The sequence below is a fragment of the Phalacrocorax carbo genome, chromosome 11, assembly GCF_963921805.1.
Source record: "Phalacrocorax carbo chromosome 11, bPhaCar2.1, whole genome shotgun sequence".
NCBI classification, from domain to species: Eukaryota; Metazoa; Chordata; class Aves; order Suliformes; family Phalacrocoracidae; genus Phalacrocorax; species Phalacrocorax carbo.
In genome coordinates this window covers 10,807,997-10,828,029 of record NC_087523.1, presented here as the reverse complement: position 1 = coordinate 10,828,029, position 20,033 = coordinate 10,807,997, and the positions used below count along the sequence as shown (strand labels likewise).

The 20,033-nt window shown below is 47.2% G+C and overlaps 1 protein-coding gene across 6 annotated transcripts; it reads left to right on the top strand.

Moving 5' to 3' along the window:
• Window positions 1–5,592: 5,592 nt before the first annotated feature.
• Window positions 5,593–19,054, top strand: LOC104049195 (UAP56-interacting factor). 6 transcript variants are annotated; one of them, XM_064463013.1, is made up of 9 exons: window positions 5,594–5,747; window positions 10,116–10,259; window positions 13,633–13,775; window positions 15,782–15,909; window positions 16,760–16,841; window positions 17,315–17,358; window positions 17,445–17,519; window positions 18,005–18,116; window positions 18,865–19,054. In XM_064463013.1, exons 1-9 carry the CDS (start codon window positions 5,660–5,662, stop codon window positions 18,958–18,960), a joined length of 912 nt encoding a protein of 303 aa, XP_064319083.1. In that variant the 5' UTR covers window positions 5,594–5,659; the 3' UTR covers window positions 18,961–19,054. The 6 variants fall into 6 exon arrangements, with proteins under 6 accessions (XP_064319081.1, XP_064319079.1, XP_064319080.1 ...); XM_064463012.1 differs by having other exon boundaries at window positions 16,757–16,841; XM_064463011.1 differs by having other exon boundaries at window positions 5,593–5,747; window positions 17,318–17,358; window positions 18,005–19,054.
• Window positions 19,055–20,033: the final 979 nt, after the last annotated feature.

Genomic DNA, 20,033 nt, shown 5'->3' with positions numbered 1-20,033 from the left:
AATCCCCGATTTGCAAACTTTCTCTTGAGCAAATTGCTGCTTACTCAGGCAAAAGCTTGATAATTGAGTGCACGTTCCTATGGTATAGTTACATGCAGATTTACCTTGGGGGTCATTTATTACCTCAAATAGCTGCACAATCAGAACAGATGTCTGGAACGCTAAAGTCTAATTCATGTTATTTATACTGTATTTCACATCCTTTCAACAGTTCTATCTCCCCACACCCCCCACTGCTCTTTCTTTTTCATTTCACAAGCAAAGCCAGAGTCACTAGTCAAGTGGCAGAAGAGTCCCAAACCAACCTTCTTGTCATAATGAGTAGTAAGTCATAGCTGTGCCATCCCTCAGTTTCTTCTGTAAAACAGAGACGATAGCATTTTCTTATCTATTAAGGCAGTTAAGATGAGTACAGGCAGAGGTGGAAACACTCAGATAGTGTAATGAGACTGCACAAGACGTATTTCCTTGCTGCCACACCACAGACAGTCTATGTTTCAGGAGTCTGAAAACCACTGCAAATCCCACACTTCCATGAAGAGCTTCCACTCTGAAAGTCTTTGTGGTTACCCACATCCGCTCTAGATGAGATAACTCATAAAGATATGACATCAATGAATTTTAAGAGGTAGTGTTAATGCCTAGAGGAACGAGATCTAGATAAGGCTTTGATCTATCTAACTTTCAACACAGATTGCAAGATGTGGTTATTCACAAGTCTTGTAATGACGTAGTCCTTGGCATGGTTAGCCCAAGCCGCGCTCAGAGCGAGAGCGAGAGCTGTGTGCCCATCCTGCTGCCCTGCCTGCGCTGCTCCCACATCTCTTTTGACCCCTGCTCAGCATCATCTCTCACAGCTCCAAATTTCCCCAGAGCACTTCCTTCTGGAGAGAGCCAGACAGGTTCATCTGTACTTGAAATGTCAGTATAAAATTGATTATGAGACTGGGGAAAGCAAGAGTGGAGTCCCTTGTCTCTCCTGTACCTTCACAATTCTCTAGAGTATACTGCAGGCTGTGTCCCAGGTCAGGTCAGTGCATGTGATGAGAACATCAAAGCACAGTAACAAAGATGAGATGCTGCCTGGGGTGTCATGCAGTGCAATGCTCCCTTGACACCTCCACCGGACTTGCAAACCTCTGCCAGGCAACGCAAGCTCTGGGCACCTAAGGTTGAGCAACAGGGATTGCCAAAAGCATATACACCCCTGAAGGTTTCAGCATTCCTGAATTAAATACTTGAGATGAATACAAAGCAGATCTTTGTCAGTCCAGATTGCCTTTTGCTGTGAGAAATGAAATCCTCCTGAGATGTCAGCACTGACCTTTTTTTTGCATTCTATAGAGACGTTCTTGCTTTAAGCAATTGAAGACCAGAGCTTTCATAATGTTCTTACTATGCTTCTTTATGAGTAGCCTCAGTCCTCCTACATGTACGAGGTACTGAGATAACACATTCACTGTTATTTCAGCACTCACATGATCCTTATGCCATCTCCTTGATTACTCTTCAATTTCTTCTCGCTCACTTTGCATATCAGTGCATGCTCTATTCCTAACTGATACTGCTTTTCTTCTTCAAGACCTGTGAGTGTACACAGCCTCACACAGGGAGTTAAAATAATCTCCAGATAACTGGATTCAAGATTCATGCTAAAATGGCATAATCAGATTCACTTTGAAGGCAAAGCAAGCAAACCATATATTCCTAGTTAGGTCAAAAGGCAAATGCCACACTGTCCATGTTAAAAGGTAGTGGTTCATTTTGAAAGAGCTAGAAATAGCTCAAAATACTCCAGCATCTGATGCTTGAATAGAAAAGAAGCAAGCAGGATTCTGTCTAGCTGCTTTGGTAAGCAATATGTGTTCTTAAAAGTCTTTTTGTACAGACCACAATGAGAGAGTAGATCCATTAATAAGAAGATTCCTGGTACCTTTTCCACTGGGAGCATCTGATTAATTGTACAGCTAGCAATGCTTCATCGAGCACCAGAAAATACATTTCTGAAGGGGGGGGGGGCGGGGGGGCGGGGGAAGGAGATGCCTCTACCCTGAGAGATGTAATTTCAAGTACCACTTATTCCAATTGCATGCACTGGAAATACCTCCTCGTGGTGCTGCCTTTATCCTTAACTGATCATTCTAGTGTGGTTTCTAACAGGATTTTTTCCTTTTATTCTATTTTTAATAACTAGTTTGCCATGCAGAAGCATACTTGCCTTGCTTGTTTCTTGGTAAAATCAGAGGTGTAGCCCTTTCAGTGAAGCCAGAGAGATCCTGAAAGCAACATGAACTAAAACTTCTCCTACCCTGCAATCAGAAGCAGTGGTGTGGTGTGTCTGTGTGTCTCAGTTTACTGGGATGTAGCTAGGCTGGTTACAGATTGCGCTGAAGCTACCAGCTCCCCTGTCACCCTGCACAAGCGTGTGTTGAGTCCAAGCATGTGCCATTGCAATTATCTTTCGTGAAGGATGCCACGCATTTCACAAGCCACATCTCTGATACACAGAAGACAGTCTAAGATAAGAGGTAGCTGTTGTCACCTTGTCCTAGATAACTGCACACAGGATGATCAATGGCATTGTGCTTTAATACAAATGTTAAATCATCCTGCATCCTCCAGATCTAGATGTGCATTTTTATGGGATGACTTTAAGGATGTTCTACATAGTCCAGAGGTGTAGGTAATGGGTATTGTAATTTTGCATGCACCAGGCTGAGATCTCAATTTTAATACATGTACAGAGCGAGAGACAAAAAAAACCACCACCAACCCTTCTCTAAATACCTGGCAGCCTTAGAATGTACAGGCTACAGCTGCTAATTGTGTAAGAAGCAAATCACAGAGTTTGTCGTAAACTGTTAACAAGAAGGGGTTGACCTGTCAGTGTCGTTTTCACTGAGCAGAACTCAATGATATGCGCACCTCAGTCACTTTATTGCATCCAGTCAGAAGTTCTACATAAAACCTGAAGTACTATCATCAGTGTAGCTCACGTTCTGGGAATGGGTAACGTAGGGAAATATTGGGGTAATCTAGAGTTTTCTCAAAAAGCCTGAAGAACAGTTTTGTTCCCTTCCATCTTCTCAGGAAGACGATTTTCAAGTAGCAACATATGGTTAGAAGGCCATGTTCAGCATCTAACAATAAAACATAAGCTCTTCAGTGGTGGTGCACCAATTTCGGAGCAAGCTAACAAGCTGTACTGCTACCAGTGTTCCTCATTAAGAGCTGAGAATTATGCAGCCGTAGTTCTCACCAATTAAAAGGCCTAAACACCCCCCCCTTGTGGGCAAAATACAAAACATCACAAAGGGATTTTTGGCCCATGGAGATAAGCAATTGTTTATGGTTTGAGCAATTCTGGCATAGGGTGGAGTGCTTCCATACTCACAGCTGTATGGATGCAGGTGCTAAACGTTTCCTTGACACATACTCCGACAGCCACTCAGGCTTAATTCCCAAGAAAAAGCGTTTATTTGCAATTGCATTATGTAGTTTTGGGTCCATTTCACTGAAACTGGACAGTCATATTTTTTGTAATTCTGAATTAAATAACTCTGATATGAGGTACCCCTGGGAACAACAGACAAAGTGGTCAGCATTGATTTTAAGATACATATTTTTATATCGCTGCATAAGATTTATTACTACAACAAATCATCACAAGTTATTTAACATGCAGAAGACTGACTAAATCTACTAAAAGACTGCGAAAACATTTCAGATAATACAAGTGTTAGAATGCTGGCATGTGTTCCCTTCTCCCACTGACTTCTAATTTTATTTGTTTTTAGCTAAAAGACTTCTAGGGTTCCTTGGGGTTTGATTATGTGACAAGAAGAGCACCTGCTGGGCTGAAAGGCTCACTGCCCTGAAATGGCGCTTGCTCTTTGTGAAAAAGTTCATTATGCATGTGCCCTCCAGGGAAGGAATACCTGGCACCTTCAGCAGAGGTAGAGGGGTTTTTTGTTGTTATTGTTGTTGGGTTGTTTTTTTTTTTAGTAATCCTACTTTAACCTTTAGAAAGTCACATTACTGGCATTCCATTCTCAGGATGCAGGGTCAAGTCTGTCTGCCAGAGACCTGCAGTCCTCTCCAGTGGAGGGGGATTGTGCTTTAGAGGAGGTTCTGGCTCTTAAGGCCCTTTCACCAACTCCAGCATGTGTCACCTACACTGGTAATGTGAGAAATTACTCAGAACTGAGTTAATGGCAGTGCTTAGACATACTAAGCAAATGGGACACTTGCCAAGACATTAAGAGGTCAGACACTGACAGTTGAGAGATAACAGAGTACATATCAGCTCATACTTCCCAGATGCAGAAATATGGCTTGTAAAGGTTTTATCACTGCCTTCAAAGCTATGTGCTTAGAGAAAAACAGATGATTAAACCTCTCACCTGGTGAAGTAGAATTTGCTGCAAAAGCTGTGTTGTAATTAAATAAAAAACCTCTAATTTGAAATACTATTTTAGAAGTTGCTCTCTGCATTTCTAAGCTCTGCCTTTGTCTTGTTTTGTCTCAAATGTCTGTTTCACTAAATTTGATCAAATGGAAGCACAGCTGGAAATCTCTCACCTGTTGCTTTCAGATTTTCTGAAGCTACAAGTATGTATGATTTTGCAGAAAGCCATGAAACCTTCCGTCACATTGTCCTCACAGTGGGACCAGCTCCATCTTCTTCATCCAGAGAGACCTGGACAAGCTGGAGAGGTGGGCCTGTGAGAACCTCATAAGGTTCAACAAGGCCAAGTGCAAGGTCCTGCACCTGGGTCAGGGCAACCCCAGTATCAATACAGGCTGGGGAATGAAGGGATCGAGAGCAGCCCTGCGGAGAAGGACTTGGGGGTATCAGTGGATGAAAAGCTGGACATAACCCAGCAATGTCCGCTCGCAGCCCAGAAAGCCAACCCTATCCTGGGCTGCATCACAAGCAGCACGGCCAGCAGGTCAGGGGAGGTGATTCTGCCCCTCTGCTCCGCTCTGGTGAGGCCCCACCTGGGGTGCTGCGTCCAGCTCTGGAGCCCTCAGCACAGGAGGGACATGGACCTGTTGGAGCGGGTCCAGAGGAGGCCACAAAAATGACCCGAGGGCTGGAGCAGCTCTGCTGCGAGGACAGGCTGGGAGAGTTGGGGTTGTTCAGCCTGGAGAAGGGAAGGCTGCGGGGAGACCTGATTGTGGCCTTTCAGTACTTAGAGAGGGACCATAGGAAGGATGGGGGCAACCTCTTTAGCAAGGCCTGTTGTGACAGGAGAAGGGGTGATGGTTTTAAACTAAAGGAGGGTAGATTTAGACTGGATATAAGGAAAAACTTTTTTGCAGTGAGGGTAGTGAAGCACTGGCCCAGGTTGCCCAGAGAGGTTGTAGATGTCCCATCCCTAGAGACACTCCAGGCCAGGCTGGATGGGGCTCTGAGCAACCTGATCTAGTTGCAGATGTCCCTGCTCACTGCAGGGGGGTTGGACTTGGTGCCGGTGCGGAGTGGCAGTCGTGGTGGTGGTGCCGGTGGCCGTGGCGGTGGCGGGGCGGGGTGGCCGTGCCGGTGCCGGTGGCCGTGCCGGTGGCGGGGGCGGTGGCAGTGCCGCCGGCGGGGCCGGCACATTCCGGGCAGGCGCACTGGGCGGCGCGGGGCGGCGGCCGTGCGCGCTCGGAGCCCATGGAGGCGGCGGGGCCGCAGTCGGGGCCGGGGCCGGTCCCCGCGGCGGGGCCGCAGCCGGGAGCCGAGGAGATTGATATGTCCCTGGGTAGGTCCGTGCGGGGCCAGGGTCCCTGCCCGGGCGGGGGGCGGCGGGGCGGGGCGCGGCGGCCCGGGGCGCGCGGGAGGGCCTGGCCCGGGGCTCCGCGCGCCCGGCGGGGCCCGGGGGGCTGGTCTGTGCTCGTACGTGCCGCGGCGGGGCGGGTGGAGCCGGGCCGAGGAGCGTGGCGTGGTCCGCGGTGCGGGTGCCCCCCGGTACGCCCGGCCCCGGTTGCGGGGAAGGGGACCGGGCAGCAAAAGGCGAAGAAATAGCCGGGGCGGGGTGGGGGAGGAACGGCAGCTTCAAACCATCTCTGTGCTTTGCTGGCAGCACCCGGTAACTTCGGAGGGGAAAGTGTCAAGCGCCGCGGGTTGGGAGAGGCTTACAGAAAGGAGCTCTCTGTTGAAATAAAGATACGAGACATATCCTCGGGTGTGCAGGCTATTTATAGCAGCTTGCTCGTGATGCTCGCCATTACTCTGGCACTGGATATCTGAACTGTACATAAACAGCTGCCCTTTTATTAACTCTGAAGGCCTGCGCTCCAATGCTTGGACGATAGTTCTTGGTGGATTATCGTGTTGGCATCTCTGCTGCGTAAGGAGAGTCCACCGGCACCTTTTCTTATTGGGTCAGCTTCCCAACTGAAACCTTGTGTCATTTCTTCCCAGCAATGAGCCACTTGTCAGGAATAGCAGAACATTTTCCACTGCAAACTTGAACTGATCCTGTGGCTGATGCACCCTTATTTTAATGGCGCTATGAGGTTTTACAGCAATAGCGGGCCCTGAATTTTTCTGTCCAGTTTTTTCCCATGGTTTTGCGTACCCTTTTTCTGTTTGCTGAAGTGTGAAACTCCCTTTGCTTTTGCTGCCCCTCAGTGCTTCCCTCGGCCAGACCTCCTGTGGGCCTCCTCCATGTTCAGTCCAGAACCACCTTACTCAGGGTGGGAGAGAGAACTGGAAAACAAGAGCCCTAGTGAAGAACTGACATTTTTACTGTCAGGTGCTTGTTTTTGTGTGTTCAGACACATTGGGCCTTACCTTAGCAGTCACAGGAAACTGCTGGAGTTACTCTAAAGCCACCCTGATAAATCTAATTCTGCCTTGAGGGTGTAGGCATATGTTAAATGACTTCTCAGGATCCCTTCCAGCCTTATGTAGTACTCCATTACACTGCTCTGTTAACCCTATCGTATTTATGGGCGCAAAAGACCTGGTAACAACTCATACCCAATCAAAGAAAAAGACTCTGAAAGGCGACAGACTGGGTCTCGGAACATTCGTCTCCTCTCTGTTCCCAGCGAGCTCTTCCTCACGCTGTAGGCAGCCCACCCTTGGACACTTGCGTCCAGCTCCCTGCAGAGGAAGCAGGGATGCTTCAAAACAGCCTGTGCCCCAAATAGCACATGTCACAAAGGCACACTTAGCTGAGAACATTAGCGCATTCATACCAAGAACATCGCCCAGCCTCTGCCAGCGTGCTCTCTTCCTGGCAGACTTGATAGGGAAATCACAAAAGCAGTCACGCAGCCTGTTCTTACATCTGCTGTCATTGGTTTTCTCTGGGCTTTGTATTAATTTGGACACAGGGGTTTCTGATAGAAAATGACAAGTTACAAGTGCTGGAGGTATGATGTGCTGTTCATGATCATCACTCACTGAAAGCTAATGGCACTTCTACGCTTCCATTCCAGTGATTCATTAAGGAGCTGGAGTAGCCACTGCCTCAGAAAAGGCCTGCTTTGGATGCTTCTCTCCTTGCTAATTTGATAAAGTAAAGTTAAAACATTGTGCTTGAAGCTTAACAGATGTGGCTTTATTAGTTGCTAAATATTTTCTGGAAGATTTGAGGTTAAAAGAAGAAATAGTTAGAAAATATTAATTAATGCGGAGATTCCCTTTGCATTTGCCTTCCTTTCCTCTTCATCAGAACAGCTTGAATTAAGAAGATCCCCTTGATTTCAGACCAACTCATTGAGAACTGAGGGGCTTTAAGCTGTTTCTTGACAGAGCTCTGTACCTAAGAGTAGTTTGTGCATCGTCCCGATACCTTAATTTCCAGTGCTGGTTTTGAAAGAATTAAAAACACTTGTTCAGGGTGGACATGAGCTTTCAAAACCCTGTCAAGTATACTGTGGATATTGCAGGTGGACCACCACCTTCCTTTATGTTCCTTGTGCTCTCTCTGTCATAAAACACAGCACTTCTGTGCAGTTCAGGGGATGTGCAGCTGGTTACAGCAGCAGTGCCTAGGGAAGCACCCGGGATGTTTGGCTGGGCCCGAAGTGGTAAAGCACGGTGGCAAAATGTCCTTGGGAGAAATCTTGTGTCGTCTTCTCAGTGCTACTAATAGAGTTTTAAACCAAAAATGGCTAAATCATGGGGAAAAGAATTGGTTGTTTCAGACAGGTGCTGTGCCTTGGGAACTGTATCTGGATGATGCCTTGTGAAGAAAGTGAGAAGATTCTTGTAGTTCATGGAAGAGCTCAGCAGAGTACATTTTCAGAGCTGCCTAATAAGAAATTTGGGTGAGGGGAGTCCTGGGACATTGGCAGTACATCCTGGGTCCGTTTTGCTGCACTCAAGCTGTTTTATACCCCTTCTGTGGTGGGGCAGCGATGGGGACTCAGAGGTGAGTGCATCTGTGCCTGGTCCCAGCACCTGTACTGCAGCATCACAGGAGCTGGCTGGTTGCCCACCCTCCTGCCTGCAGAGAGCTGTGCAGGGATCCCAAAATACCTTACTGCTGCTGGCAGTGGGGCAAGCATGGAAATTGAATTGATGTGTTCAATGTGAAGCATGAGAGCTGGTTCCCTTGGTGTGGTGCAGACAGGTCTATATGGGAGAACCCAAGTTTTGCAGGAGAGAGCAGGCATCCCCTGCACAGTTAGCCTGTATTTGGGATATTCTCCTTCTCTGCTTCACCAGACGATGGGAGAAGCTAAGAGGTTCTTGCTCTGCGGTTGATAACATCCTTATCCAGATGTTTTTTGGTTAGCTATATTAAGTAATTAAGCAGGAGCATCTACCCCAGATAGTCAGAAAAGAAAGAGTGGAAGATTGTGGAACTTAAAATACAAAGTACTGCTGATATTCATCATGCGTGTTACATACATTTGCTCACTGGTTTTTGAGCCACAGAGGTTTATAGCTTCAAGCTTCACCTCATACCACCGAGGGCTAGAAACTTGCTTTGTTTTTTTAAAGCACTGAGGAAGGACATGCAGGTAGCTGACTCCAGGAGATGGGAATTGAAATGAAACCATCCTACAACTGCCTGGTGAACCATGGAAGAACCATGGAGAACCACCACCTGGTTCTCCACTCAGCCTAGAGAAGAGGAGGCTGAGGGCAGAGCTTGTCGTGGTCTGCAGCTTCCTCACAAGGCGGGGAGGAGGGGCAAGCGCTGATCTCTCCTCTCTGGTGACCAACAAAGGTTATTCACCCAGAGGATGGTGGAGCGCTGGAACAGGCTCCCCAGGGAGGCAGTCACGGCGCCAAGCCTGATGATATTCAAGCAGCACTTGGACAATGTCCTCAGAGACATGGTGTGAATTTGGGGCTGTCCTGTGCAGGGACAGGAGTTGGACTCAATGATCCTTGTGGGTCCCTTCCAACTCAGGGCATTCTATGATTCTATGAGTGTTTGCAGGACCATGATGTCCCCTTTCTTTATAGTTGCCCTGTACAAGTGAGATTCTGTGCCCTTTGCAGCCCTCGCATCGCAGCCTTCACTGCACCAAGTGTCAGTTCTCCCCTTTACAAATGTAGGGGCTAGGGGAACATTCATCCCACTTGTGTTTGCATGTCACCTGAACAGCATTTGTACTGTTTATACATCAGGGACACATCCTCTCCACAGGGCAGTGCCCATGTCCCACGCATGGCAGGGGGAGCCCTTGGAGTGGCCATCACAGTGTTGGTGCACCCATGGGTGCTTCTGCCCATTCTCCCCCCTTTGACCACCTCTCCCGCAGCCTCCCAAGTCAGACCTTCTCAAAAAACGTTCTCTGCCCAGCACCGAGCTCCTGGTGCCCCTGCAAAACATATTCCCTTATGCTTGTGGGAAATCTGCAGGATTGGGTCCTTTGGTGGGACGTGTCTCTGAAATTTCTGTGCTGTGCGTTGTGGATGTGTGCCGGATGGTAGCACATTTTAAAATAATTTGCTGCACTCTAATCTCCAGCCTGCAGGAGCTGAGTGAATTGGTCCTATAATTTCTGAGCTAAGCTTAATCTTCTATTGTCTGGCCAGCATAGCTCACAGAGCCACAAGCTCCATTTTTACTGTGGACAATTGCAAGCATTGAAAGGGGGAATTACTGATTGTAGAAAGTGCAGGTTTTATGGGTTTCCCCTCTGCCATTTGAACCTAGATGACATCATAAAACGCCACAGGAAAGAGCAAACAGATGCCAGCGCTGCGGGGGACAGTCGAAGGCAGCAGGTCAAGAACAGGAATTCGGCATATGGGTACGGGCGGCCCCGTTTCCGCACCTGGATGCAGAGGAATTTGCAAGGTAGGTGAGCACCTTGGGATGGTGGAGGCCTGCCAAGCTAGAAAACACATTTGTGTAACAAAATACAGCTCTTAAATGCTTCTCCTATCTAATTCCTGTGTGTGTATAAGATGTACTCAGGCTCTGAATAGCTTTTCTGTCTGCAACAACGGAATATCAGGGCCCTTTCAGAGCATAAATTCATCCATTTCTCCCCCTTCCACCCTCTCATGAATTACTAATTCAAAGTGACTTAATATTCCCATTTGGCTTTGCATATTTTAATTATGCCTCTTCCTAATCCTCTTTTTCCCAGAACACACTTAAATTACCCCTTCAGTAACTGTCTTTGATAGCTCAGCTATTGGAGCTAATTTGTCACTTTTGCCAACCATGCTATTTTTATGATGAGTTTTTTTATAATTCCATGCGATCACACACTAATCTATGTTTGGTTCCTCTAGCTTTTATCTACAACACCAAAGTCATCTGCTGCATGAAATGCCATCTTTATCAAAATTCTGCTTTTTAAAAAAATTACTGCTATATCATTTCATTGAATAGTGTAGTGACAGTTTGCAGCAATGTCTTTGCAGTCTCCCTTTGGAGTGCCAATGGCGTATCAGGACAGTGGGATAGCTGGGAACAACCTTGCTTGTCTCTGAACTGCCTCCCACTCGCATGTTCTTGGTCTACACCACATACTGACTTACCAAGAACCATTCCAGTTCAAAACAGAATAATGATAATTGCCCTTTGCAAACTGATATTTCTGTCAAAAACAGTCTCTTTGGTATTCTTGCACGCTCAAGTGACTACTGCATGCAGAGTCAAATAAATTTTAAAAAATATTTTTTTTAGCCATTCCTTAGAAAGGTGAACTTTTCTGTTCATTTATAGAACTATTTCTGCTAGTCTTAGTACTTCATAGGTTTTAACTGAGTCTGAATTCAGCCCTGCCAAAGTACAGGAACTCACCATGCTGTGTGGAGCTGATGTCAGTAACAATTTTGGGAAGCTCAGCACGACTGGGAATTTAGCCTGTAATTCTTCGGGGGCTCAATTCACTTTGGTCCCTGCTGAAATGCAGTCCCTTCTGGGCTGAGACATGATAACCATTATCAAAATGACGATCAGAACAGGCTAGCATGGTAATGACGGAGCATGGAGAAGGGTATTACACTGATTAAACCAGCAAGAGAATTCATGCATGCGAAGTGTTGTTATCTCTCCTGGAATATGGCTTAAACCATCTCCCCTGTGGGGGAAAGATGATTTTTAATGACAAGAAATTTGAATTTCAAATCTCCTCAGAAAAAGAGTCTGTCAGACATTGGAGCTTGTCCCCAGACTGGACTTGCTGGGCAGAGGTGCCTCAGGTGTGCTCAGCACCAGGCCCTGAGCATCCACCCAAACAAAGTGGGGCTCTTCCCCAGCTGCTGATGCTGTGGGGTTTTATTCAAATGTTCTTTCATTAATAAATACCTGCCAGACTTTTTGCAGCGATGGAGCCTCACGTGTGTCACACTCCAGGATACACGTGACAGACCGAGGCCTCGGCCCCCAGCTGCTGTACACGGGGTACCCCTTGGAGGCTGATGGCTCTGTCGTTAGTTATTTACACTGGCTGAGGCCTGCCTGAGTGCACCGCTGAGCAGAGGCTCTGTAATAGGAACTGACTGGCAGGGGCATGACTTTCTAGTCAGGGCTGCCTTTTACATCAGTCCCTCCCCTTGCACTGATGAAATCCCCAGGAAAGGCAGCTGAGCTCTGTCTGTCTTGCTGCAGAGGAGATGCCCTCTCTGGGGTGCAGGAGAGCTGTGCTGGAAGGCCTGGTGGCCAGCAGGAGAGTGGTCTGGCAAACGGGCGAGAGAGAGGGGCAAGCCCAGGGTGGTTGTTGAAGGGAACAAAAAAGGCAAAAACAAACGGGGGACAGAATCAGGAGGAAAAAAAGGGCCATTAAACACAGTGGGACCACGACTGGTCAAAAACACACAGGTTGCCAAAATTCAAGTGTTTGTCAGGAGAGGAACATGTACACACCTGCACTTCTGCAGTGAGAGGGCATTGTTTGCAAAGAAAATAACTACTGGCCCCACAGAGCCTGTGAACAGTGTTGCATCTTTGTGAGTGTTCCCAACCAGTACCTCGGGCTGTAGGGAGTGAAGCACCCTGACGTGCTCTTCGGGAGGTGCTTCCCATGGGCATGCCCTCATGCCCTTTTGTTTTAGAGCCAGAGCAGCTCAAATCATCTTCACTTGTATTCCAGTGTAACCAGCCCATGCTGGTGCTGGCCAGTGTTACACCCTGAGGCTGGAGCCTTCATTAATCACTGTGGTGATGGCCCCTGACAGCAATGTCACCACTGCCTCAGAACACTTCATTTCTAATTGCTCCAAGTCATTATAAATTGCTGTGATGTAGAAATCGATGGTACGGGATCAATACATGTGTCTAACGGCTCTGCGGTCTGTATCAGTGAGGTTCTGCTGTATGGTGCAGGCATTTAACCGCACGCTTGCTGCCCTCTGCCATGCACTGCTTTATGCCTGATTTATACACCCCTCTGAGTATGTGTGCACATTTCACTGGTATAGCAACTCGGAAAATGTCTAATTCATTATGACTACAGAAGTTTATCATTTGGAGTAATTAGTTTTTAATGCACTGTGCCTCCATCTGACGGAGTGCGTTGCTCTCGCTTGACACATCAGCACACTTCAAAATCATAAACAGGCTTAGGGGAAATTGTTAAATGCAAGATGGGCTGTTGGTGTGTACGTACTGTGCAGTTATGTAAAACAGCAGCAGAAGGTGCCCCCTTCAATATATGCAGTAAGGATATATCAAGCTAAAAAAAAATATATATATACAAAATATATATATATACAAAATATGTATATACACATCTATAAATTATGGTCCAGTCTTCACTTATCAAGTGCTATAATGTGGGCACTCAGAGCGATTCCAGGCTGCTGTGGGGCTGGCTCAAGTCACTTGTGTATCTGTATCAAAAGGACTTTTCCATTTCACAGATAATTCATAGCAATGTGAGCTCTGACAGCAGATTGACAGGTTTCCTGATGCGAGTGTTCCTGCCTTTATTAGGAATCAGAATTGTGGAAGCCTTTTCTCTTCTATATTCTTTCAAATCATATAATGTGTTTGTCAGTCTTACATATAATAAGAATGTTAGTGAGACATTGGAAAGATAAATTATTTAATAATCTGCAAAATTAATTTACTTTTCTGGAATAAATTAATGTGATTCTTGCATCACTATTTATATAGATACTGCTATATAATATTAAGTTACCCTTGTAATCCATTTACAAAACTGTAAGCATAGATCGAGTTTTGAAGAATGCTAAAACAAGATTTATTTTCATAGGACCTAACCGTTTTAGAAGAGGATTTGGACAACAACAATACAATCGGAGACAATTCAGGAATACTGTGCCTGGTCCCAGGAGAAGAGCAGCTGCCGCATTAAATGGAGTGAGCCCTTTAAATCGCCAGGCATCAGCCCAAGAGGTAGGGGGGTAAGAAAGGTACAGCTGTTCCCAAATGTCATGTGGAAATCTGGATTTTATGATCCTGGATCACCCCAAAGAACAATAGACATAAAAAATTTACAGGCACCATCTTTTATATGCCTGTTCACAGCATTTGTATGCATAGGTGAGTACAGACACACATGCATATAAAATAGCAATTTTCCAGTTGATTTTATAAGCTTATGACTTGGCATAATTTTACTGAATCTGTTTCCGTGGGTTTTACAAAAAATATTATTTTAAAATGTGTTCTTAAAAGATTTAAAAATATTTCCATAAAACCAAATTCCATGTCATTGCATCTTACTATTATAATTTAGAGGAGGTATGTTAAGATTCACCACTATTTGTCCTCCACCCAGAGCATTTTCCAAGGTCCATTGAAGTCAAAGGACAGATTTTTGTTGACTTCAGGTGGCTTTGGTTCAGAGACATACTTTTCACTAGCAAGTGGGTGTTCCCCCTGAGACAGTGATTCCCAGTACAGCCATGGGTCAGATGCCCACGTGCTTCAGTGTAAAATGCATTCTTTTTCATTCATGGCTTTCCCTTTTTCAAGTTTAAATGTTTAAGTCTTGTCTCTGCTCAAAAACACTTAAAAAAAAGATTGAAATATTTTCGTTTGGTTTTTGAGTTATATTTAAGACTAAAGAGATGGGAAGGAAGGTACATGTCCACCAGTAAAGTAATTCTTACAGCTTTCTTCTGAGTATCACTAATATTAGACTGGTATGGTGTAGAAGCTGGAAATCAAGCAGGTATATAGTCCTCTGTGAGAGGGGGTTGGTTTTTTCCGCACAGATGGAAATCCACTCAATTAGGAGGCCCTGTAAGCTCAGCAAGCTTTTTAAAAAACAGCAAAGTGGCGAACATGGTGGCACATTTAATGGCTGTGTCCTGGGGGTATGAATAAGAGAGCCCTAAACTGAGCATGCATGTGCATGGAGTGTGGTTATTCCTGAAGATAAAGACTGCAATGACTCAGATATTGAGTGTGGCTGGGTATTAACAGAAAGTAATAAGCAGTTGCTAGGAGGCATAATTCTACAGTAGCTTCCATTTTGCAGAAATAAACCAAGTGGGAAGAATGTGGAAACATCGCAGTTAGTGGATAGTAACAGTGATGGTGGTCATCCCACAGAAATAAATGGGACAGAGTCTGTGGCAGTTTGTATAAGTGACTGCAGGAGGACCTACACTGCTGAGCGGTCTTCTGATGTGCTTCATGCTTCAGGGCTGGGACCAGGCAACATACGTGTCCAAACAAGAAAGAGTCAATAACCAAAAAAAAAAACCTGAGCAAAGCTATAATGCCTGGCTTGTTAGAGATTTGCTCTTCATGGACTAATTTTTTTTGGTATTTCTGCACCACTGGAATGAAACATTCTTTGTGGTACTTGTAGTTTCATGCCCAGGAACCGAGGCACACATAGTGATTGTTGGCAACAGTGTGTACTAAATCCAAGTGTTGAGACTACAGCAGGACTGCCTGGTAGAAATATTGCTACTATAGATATAAAAGACCATGGAAAAGACCAGGTTTTAATAGATTTAGCAAGGAATCAGTTTCCCATCAAGAAAGTCAAAGGAGAAAAGAAAAAAGCACTTGCAGAGCAGGGTTGTTCTGTTGCAAGACTGCAGAAGTTGCAACGGCAGAACAGTTGGGAATGAGAATACAGGGAATGCCGAGCACACAGCGTGGGGCTGAGCCCCCTTGGAAGCAATTGCAAGTGGTGCTGAACATGTCAAAGAGTAGCGAGAGAACCGCTGCAGCGTCAGCAATCACTGCCTGCTCTTGGGAGCAGGCTGGATTTCCCCCTAGACAGAGCCAAAGAAAATGCCAAATAAATGCACTGGCTTTCCAGGCAGTGGCAGTCGGTGGAGGGAAGGACAGCTGGGTGACATCTCTCACGCTCGCCTCCCTCGTCATGCACTGAGATTGCGGCGCGGGTGGCAACTGCTGAGGTCTCACTGCTCTTTCAGGGCAACAAAACCAACGATGCTTTCACCAAAAGCAGCAGCAGCGGGCAGCCAGAGGGACGGCGACGGCCACCCCCAGGCCCCAGGAGATTCAGAGCAGCTGCTGCCAGCACCCACGCCCCGGGGAGAAGGTAAAATCTTTGGTAACTCTGGGCTTTTTTGGTTTTGCCCTGTGCAGCTCCAGAGGCTCTGCTCTCAGCCTGTGCCTGCTGGGAGTAGCTACAGCCATGTGCTCATGCAACGTGAGAAAAATACCCCTGGGTATGTTAGAAAAGCACCTGGAAATCAAACAACCTTGTGCTGATAGTTAATAATTCAGGTATTAGATGCGTCATTGTATTTTAGAAAGCACAGAAAATATGACCTTTGTATTTTTATTAAACTTTTCCTCTGTCACTTTGGGGAAAACTTGTGAAGGGTGAAGTAGCATTTATTTTCATAACGGCAGGAAATATAGATTCCAGCCATAAGGGATAGGCAGGGAGAGGGAGTCTGTCCCAGTAAGGGGCTGCAGGAGCAGACGCTGCGCCCCAGGAGCTGTGACGAAGGCAGGCTGCTGGGCGCAGTCTTGGTGCCTGTCTCATTGCGGACCTTCTGTTCACCGAGCTCAAAAGGAAGCTCCGTTGCAATCCCGTCTTTTGCTGCTCTGAGTAGAGCAGTGACTGAATGACCTCCAGAGGTCCTTTCTGACCAGATTTTTCACTACGATTTCCTTCCACGATTTTTAATCTTTTTTTTTTTTTCGTGAGCAGAATTCAGAACAAAGACAAGCTATTGTTTCATTTGAACAGAAAAATTAGTTTCTCTGAAACCCTTTGCTGGCAGCAAAAACCTGTTGGACTAAACTTTGTAACACGCAGCCTCATTTGATTCTCATACTACTTTTTAATACCACACTGGGCTAGGTATTTCAGCATTAAACATTAGAAGAGTCCTGGTATCATATTAATCTATGTCTTCTCTCTCCTCCTTTACCAGCAGGCCTTTTCTGCTAAACAGAGGACCAGCCTTCCAGCAGAAGCGGATGCAGCAGCGGTTCTCCAAAGCCAACTTCCAGAGAAGGGTCAGTATCGAGACATTTTTTCTGCAACCTGCTGATGGTGAGAAGCCTTCAGTTTTACCAGCCTTTGTCCAGCTGTTTGTTTGCTTCCAAAAGTAGCTGGGAGAGATGGATGACTTTAACAAGGAATATATTCCTAGGAAAAGATTTGCAGGTCAGGCAATTTTTAGTACAGCTTAATGATCCTTGTGGGTCCCTTCCAACTCAGAACATTCTATGATTATTGTGGCAGCTGGAAAAGAAAACCTGGGCAGGTGGTAAAAGTAAACCTTGCAGCTTATACAGTAGCACAAGCAGGGGAAAGTAAAGCCACCCCATACAGATCACTGTGCCAGCAGGCAACCCAGAATTAGCAATTTTTTTGACAACATGCAAGGAAAGGGCTATTTGAACACACCAGATGAAATACTGGAAAAGGAATCATTGTTTCTGAGAGCTAATTCTTTAAGTAATTTTTAAAAAAATATATTTCACAGCAGATGGATGCAAATGGAGAAGGAAAACCACCAAGGATGAGAAGGTAATTGATGAACAAAGGCACGCTGCAAACACGACGTGCTCTTTCATGCTTGAATTGAAGCTGGATGCATCTCCCTGTCTCGGCAGGTGGCAAGTGAAACCCAGCCCTGGGGCAGTTCTGACGGTTTCTGTGGCTAATCCCCAGGCAGGCCAGACTGGCATGTAAGTAAATGCAGTGATTTGTTAGGATGGGAGCCCTACAAAAGCCATTGCAAATCTCTTTAGGATTATTGCAGCTTCACCACTTCTATAACAAATGCGCAATGAATGGTTCAGACCCAAAATGGTTAGCAAATGATGTCTCATTCCCTTCCCGGAGTATCTGAAAGGAGACGGAGTATCTGAAAGGAGACGGTAATTACTGTGTGGCTCATTTGTTATCCAGAGTAAGGAGAAATGGAAGCACCGGCAGTGTGTGGGAGGTGGCAGGCTGGTTGTGTTTGCTGTGGGGTGTCACAGGGGAAACACTGCACGCCCCGAAGGGACCCCGCACGCTCACTATGTGAGAGGAGCGCGGAGGCTGGAAATGGGCACATATGGGGACGTATGGGGCATGCAGTGTCTCCCTTACTCCTTGCTGGTTTGCAGACAATAGGAAGCGAGCTGCCTTAGCGTCCTGAGTGACTGCAGATCTGTGCTTTCCCCAGGCCTGGATCCAAGCGCCCGTTCTTGCGAAGCCAGAGGCCCCCACCGCGGGCAGCCAAGCCCCAGCCCAAGGGGGTGCTGCTGAGATTCAACTTCCGTGCGATGGCCAACCAGGTAGAGGATTGTCAACGGCACAGGCGGCACCTTGTACCCTGCAGCAGCCCTGCCACTAAGCTGTTAACATCACACTCAGGTGTTTGGTGCTGCCAGTTGGGTTTATCTAGCATAACCTGAGAGGAAAGTCCCGTAGCTGTGTTGGCTAGGTTGCTCACAAAACTGAAGGCACCTGAGAAGACTGTTCAGCAACTACAGACTCACCCCAATTTTCTCCACTGTGTTGGTCCTTCTTGGCCTGTCCATGTGCTTGCTTGGAGCAGGGAGATATTCCTTGTGAGTGGTCCTGGCCCCAGGGGGACTGTTTCACTGTCAGGGCTCCCACTCCTCAGAGACACACAGCACTTCTGGGCTTTGCTCTCTCTCTGCTTTGGTGACCTTCTCGGTGCCAATGCTGAAGTATGGTCCAAGAGCCCCAGGGCAGGTCAGAAATCCTGCTTCACCTCCTTCATTGCTGGTGTTTCTTGTCTGGACGGTTTGGTTTTACTTGATGCCTTGTGCTCAAATGCCATCTGCTTGCTCCTGTTCTTGCCGAGGACGCCCAGTGTCTTGGGGCTGGGTGCTGCTTGGAGGTTTTCCAGCCACACAGTCTGTCGAGCTCCTTGTCTCCGTGTGCTGAGTGGTTTAATTGACTAACTGGCTGTGAAGCACCGTCCTGACTGATGGGCCCTAATCAATACCCTGCTACAAGTTTGGCCATGCTTTGCCACGAGACACGGGACTGACTCGCTCTCCCCTTCCCCTGCAGACCAGCCTGACGCTGGATGAGAGGTTCTCTGGTCTGAGGAATAAGAGGCACTTTACAGCAGCCAGGAGCGCCGGACGGACGGTCACCATGCCTTAGCACCGCACACTCGTCACAGGGACTGCCCATAACAGTCCAGGCCCCATAATGGGCAGCTCAATAAAACTCAATAGATTTTGTCTGAGATAGCTAATTTGGCAATGTGCCGTCTCCTTCCTTACACACAGAATGAATGAGCAATTGAGGGCAGGGATAAGGCAGGGTGATAGTTGGGGCCAGAGCACAGGGCAGGTGGGACATGAGCAGGGAGGGGGATGAGCAGAGAGAGATTTGCTGGGAGCGCTCTGCCAGGGAGTGGTGGGGCTGGCACCAGCCCTGTGCCGCTGCCAGGGCGCTCTGTGCTGCCCCGAGTGACTCCTGCAGGAGAGGGCGGACCAGGTCCAAGCCATACCTGTGGAGCTTTCCCTGTGTTGTCACATGGGTGGGACAGGGTTGAGGACACTGTACCTGCCTGTGTGGGAGACAGAGCGGGGAGCAGAGCATGTGTGGGGCTGAGGGACATACCCCAGCGGTAGCACGAGCAGGGATGCTCCAACTGCCCGCATTCCCCAGCACCCACCTAACTGCCCAATTTGATGTGCGTGTAGGCATCCCTGCCTGGAGGTTTGCAGTGTAAGACCCCTCCAACCTGAAAACGTCTCCCTCTAGCCCGATAGTCAGGCCTGAGCGCCTTGCATTTCTCTTTGTTTTGCTGTGCTGTTGACTGCTGCTGCCAGCCCGGTTGCAGGGACGGGGTGAGACGTGCCATGCTGTGCCGCCAGTGACTGTCCTGAGTGCGGGGCACAGACAGGCTGTCCCAGCCCAAATCAGGTTTTCCAGTGCTGCAGTAGTTCTGCATTAGGGATTTTGTAGGTGCAGATGCACCCATGCTCAAAGCAGCAGCATAATCGAGCTAGCAGCTGCAGGAGGGAGGCCAGGCTCTACAGCAGTCCAATAAACATTGGCTGAGATGTTAATGAGCTCAGTCTAGACATTTGTTAATGAAGCCCTGCACCAACCATGAGCCACTGATCCATTCTCCACCCGCTGCTGCAACCCAGCACCAAGCGCACTGGACACAGCCTGTTACTGGGATCTAAGCTATACTTATTCAAGAAATATTTGATAGACTG